Raw genomic sequence first — 1,831 nt, 5'->3', positions numbered from 1 at the left:
CCTGTGCCCCCAACTATTTTTGGATGATAAACATTTGTATCTGGTCAGCTAAACATGGGCATAGTAACAATATTTTTATACTACATTTATCCATTTTAAATACACTAACCTCACTCATTTGTAACAACTAAGGCAAAAATGTAATTAATTCAGAATTTTTTTTCAGGACCCCACTTTGGGTCCCGACCCCAACTTTGGGAAACACTGATTTAGAGCAGAGATTCTTAACACATGGGCCACGGCCCAATTGTGGACCGTGAGCGCTACCTTGAGGGCCTCAAAAGAACAACTATTTTTAACTTTGGGCCGCAGAGGGCCGCGACCGCACAGATTTTGAATAAGGTGCAATACACTTTCTTACCAGTAGTAGCTGTAGTGCGCCACTCTAATTTTTAACAACTTTTTAAATACATAGAAGAAGAAACTTAGAAACCAGCTAAGAATGGAAACCTATTTTAAATGAAAAGTAGAAGGCAAAAATGAAGGCAACCCATCAAAAAATGCCCAAGTTTGTCACTAATATGAAGTGCAGCTTCTGGTTCTACCATGCAAAAGGCTATATTTTCATTTGCACTTTATCAAATTAATTTTTACAGGTTTTTTTATTATTTGAAACCTTTGAACATTTGAACATTAATTGAACATTTTGAATGTATTTATTTTATGACCACAGTTTTATTTATTGAATTGTTTATTTTTGTTATTGTTTATGTAAAAAATATATTTTTGTGTTGACAATTGTATTTGTTCAAATAATTGTTATGGGCAGGTTACAATATAAAAAATGTTTGGTCATAATCATGTCTTGTGATTATTTGTCAGGAGTTTTACTTTTAAACTGTAAAACTTCATTATTTAGTTATAATGTAAAAACAATACAAATTAAACCAAGATTTAGAATAATTATCATTTTGATCCGAACATTGGTAAAGTCTGACTGCCCCTTTATGTTCAACAGATTGGGCCACGAGGTCAAAAAAGTTAAGAACCCCTGATTTAGAGTAGCTACAGTCAATATTTTTGTCATAGCAGTGTATAAACTTAAAGCCTCATCAGTTTTGTTTGTTTCCATTTTAGTCAAACTACTGCATTTAATTCCTTATTTAATATCACATTACTGTCTTAAATGGACACTAAAATCTGAGGGATTGAGATATTTCAACCTGTTACCAACATGAGCAACTGTCTAACACAGTTGCCTTGAAGTGTCAACATGACTGTTTTGCCAGAGTTTTACCACTGGACCAAAGCTGCTGAGCATTTTCCTCCACCTATTATTTTATAGCCTCTTGTGAACATTTGGAGGTAATTAGTCTGCTTACAAAATGACAGCCTTTAAACGTATGAAAAACCAGCATCTAGCTGTGGTTCAGGCGTGAGAGATAAAGGAATTTGTCGTGTTCAAGTGTGATATTTCCTTTGACTTGCTGTTTGTGAAACATAAGACATTTCCTGACGGTGTTTTCTGTTTCACAGCCATTCCTCCTGTTATAATGAATGCTCTGGAGAAAAGAGCTTTCATGAAGGTAAGCACACACTGTGTTAATTAGATGTAGATTTATTTATTTTTATATATACACAACTTAACCACTTATTTCTGCCTTTCCGGATTTTTGTTTCTTTGTAGCGGTTCCCAATTCTAAACGCTCCGGTCCAAGTTGGGCTAGTCGGGCTGTGGTAAGTGAAATTCACGTCTCCCACCCCATGCATGAAGCAAATCCACCGTTTGTTTCCTCCTCCTCTCGGGCCAAAAATATAAAAACCCTCCAGGTTTTTCTGACTGAGGCTCAAAGTTATTTGTTGAGCAGCAAAAAGGTTCAGGATGAAGGAA

At 35.4% G+C, this 1,831-nt stretch overlaps 1 protein-coding gene across 1 annotated transcript in view; it reads left to right on the top strand.

Annotated features, from left to right (window-relative positions):
• Nucleotides 1-1,476: 1,476 nt before the first annotated feature.
• sfxn3 (sideroflexin 3) overlaps nucleotides 1,477-1,831 on the top strand; it is a gene marked incomplete at its 5' end in the record, with an annotated part of 5,819 nt that continues 5,464 nt past the window's right edge. Inside the window, 2 exon segments of the mRNA XM_014027651.1 lie at nucleotides 1,477-1,526; nucleotides 1,628-1,677. Coding sequence (XP_013883105.1) covers nucleotides 1,477-1,526; nucleotides 1,628-1,677 — 100 coding nt within the window.

This window comes from Austrofundulus limnaeus, unplaced genomic scaffold, assembly GCF_001266775.1.
Source record: "Austrofundulus limnaeus strain Quisiro unplaced genomic scaffold, Austrofundulus_limnaeus-1.0 Scaffold0, whole genome shotgun sequence".
NCBI lineage: Eukaryota > Metazoa > Chordata > Actinopteri > Cyprinodontiformes > Rivulidae > Austrofundulus > Austrofundulus limnaeus.
This window is presented reverse-complemented; position numbering and strand designations above follow the sequence as displayed.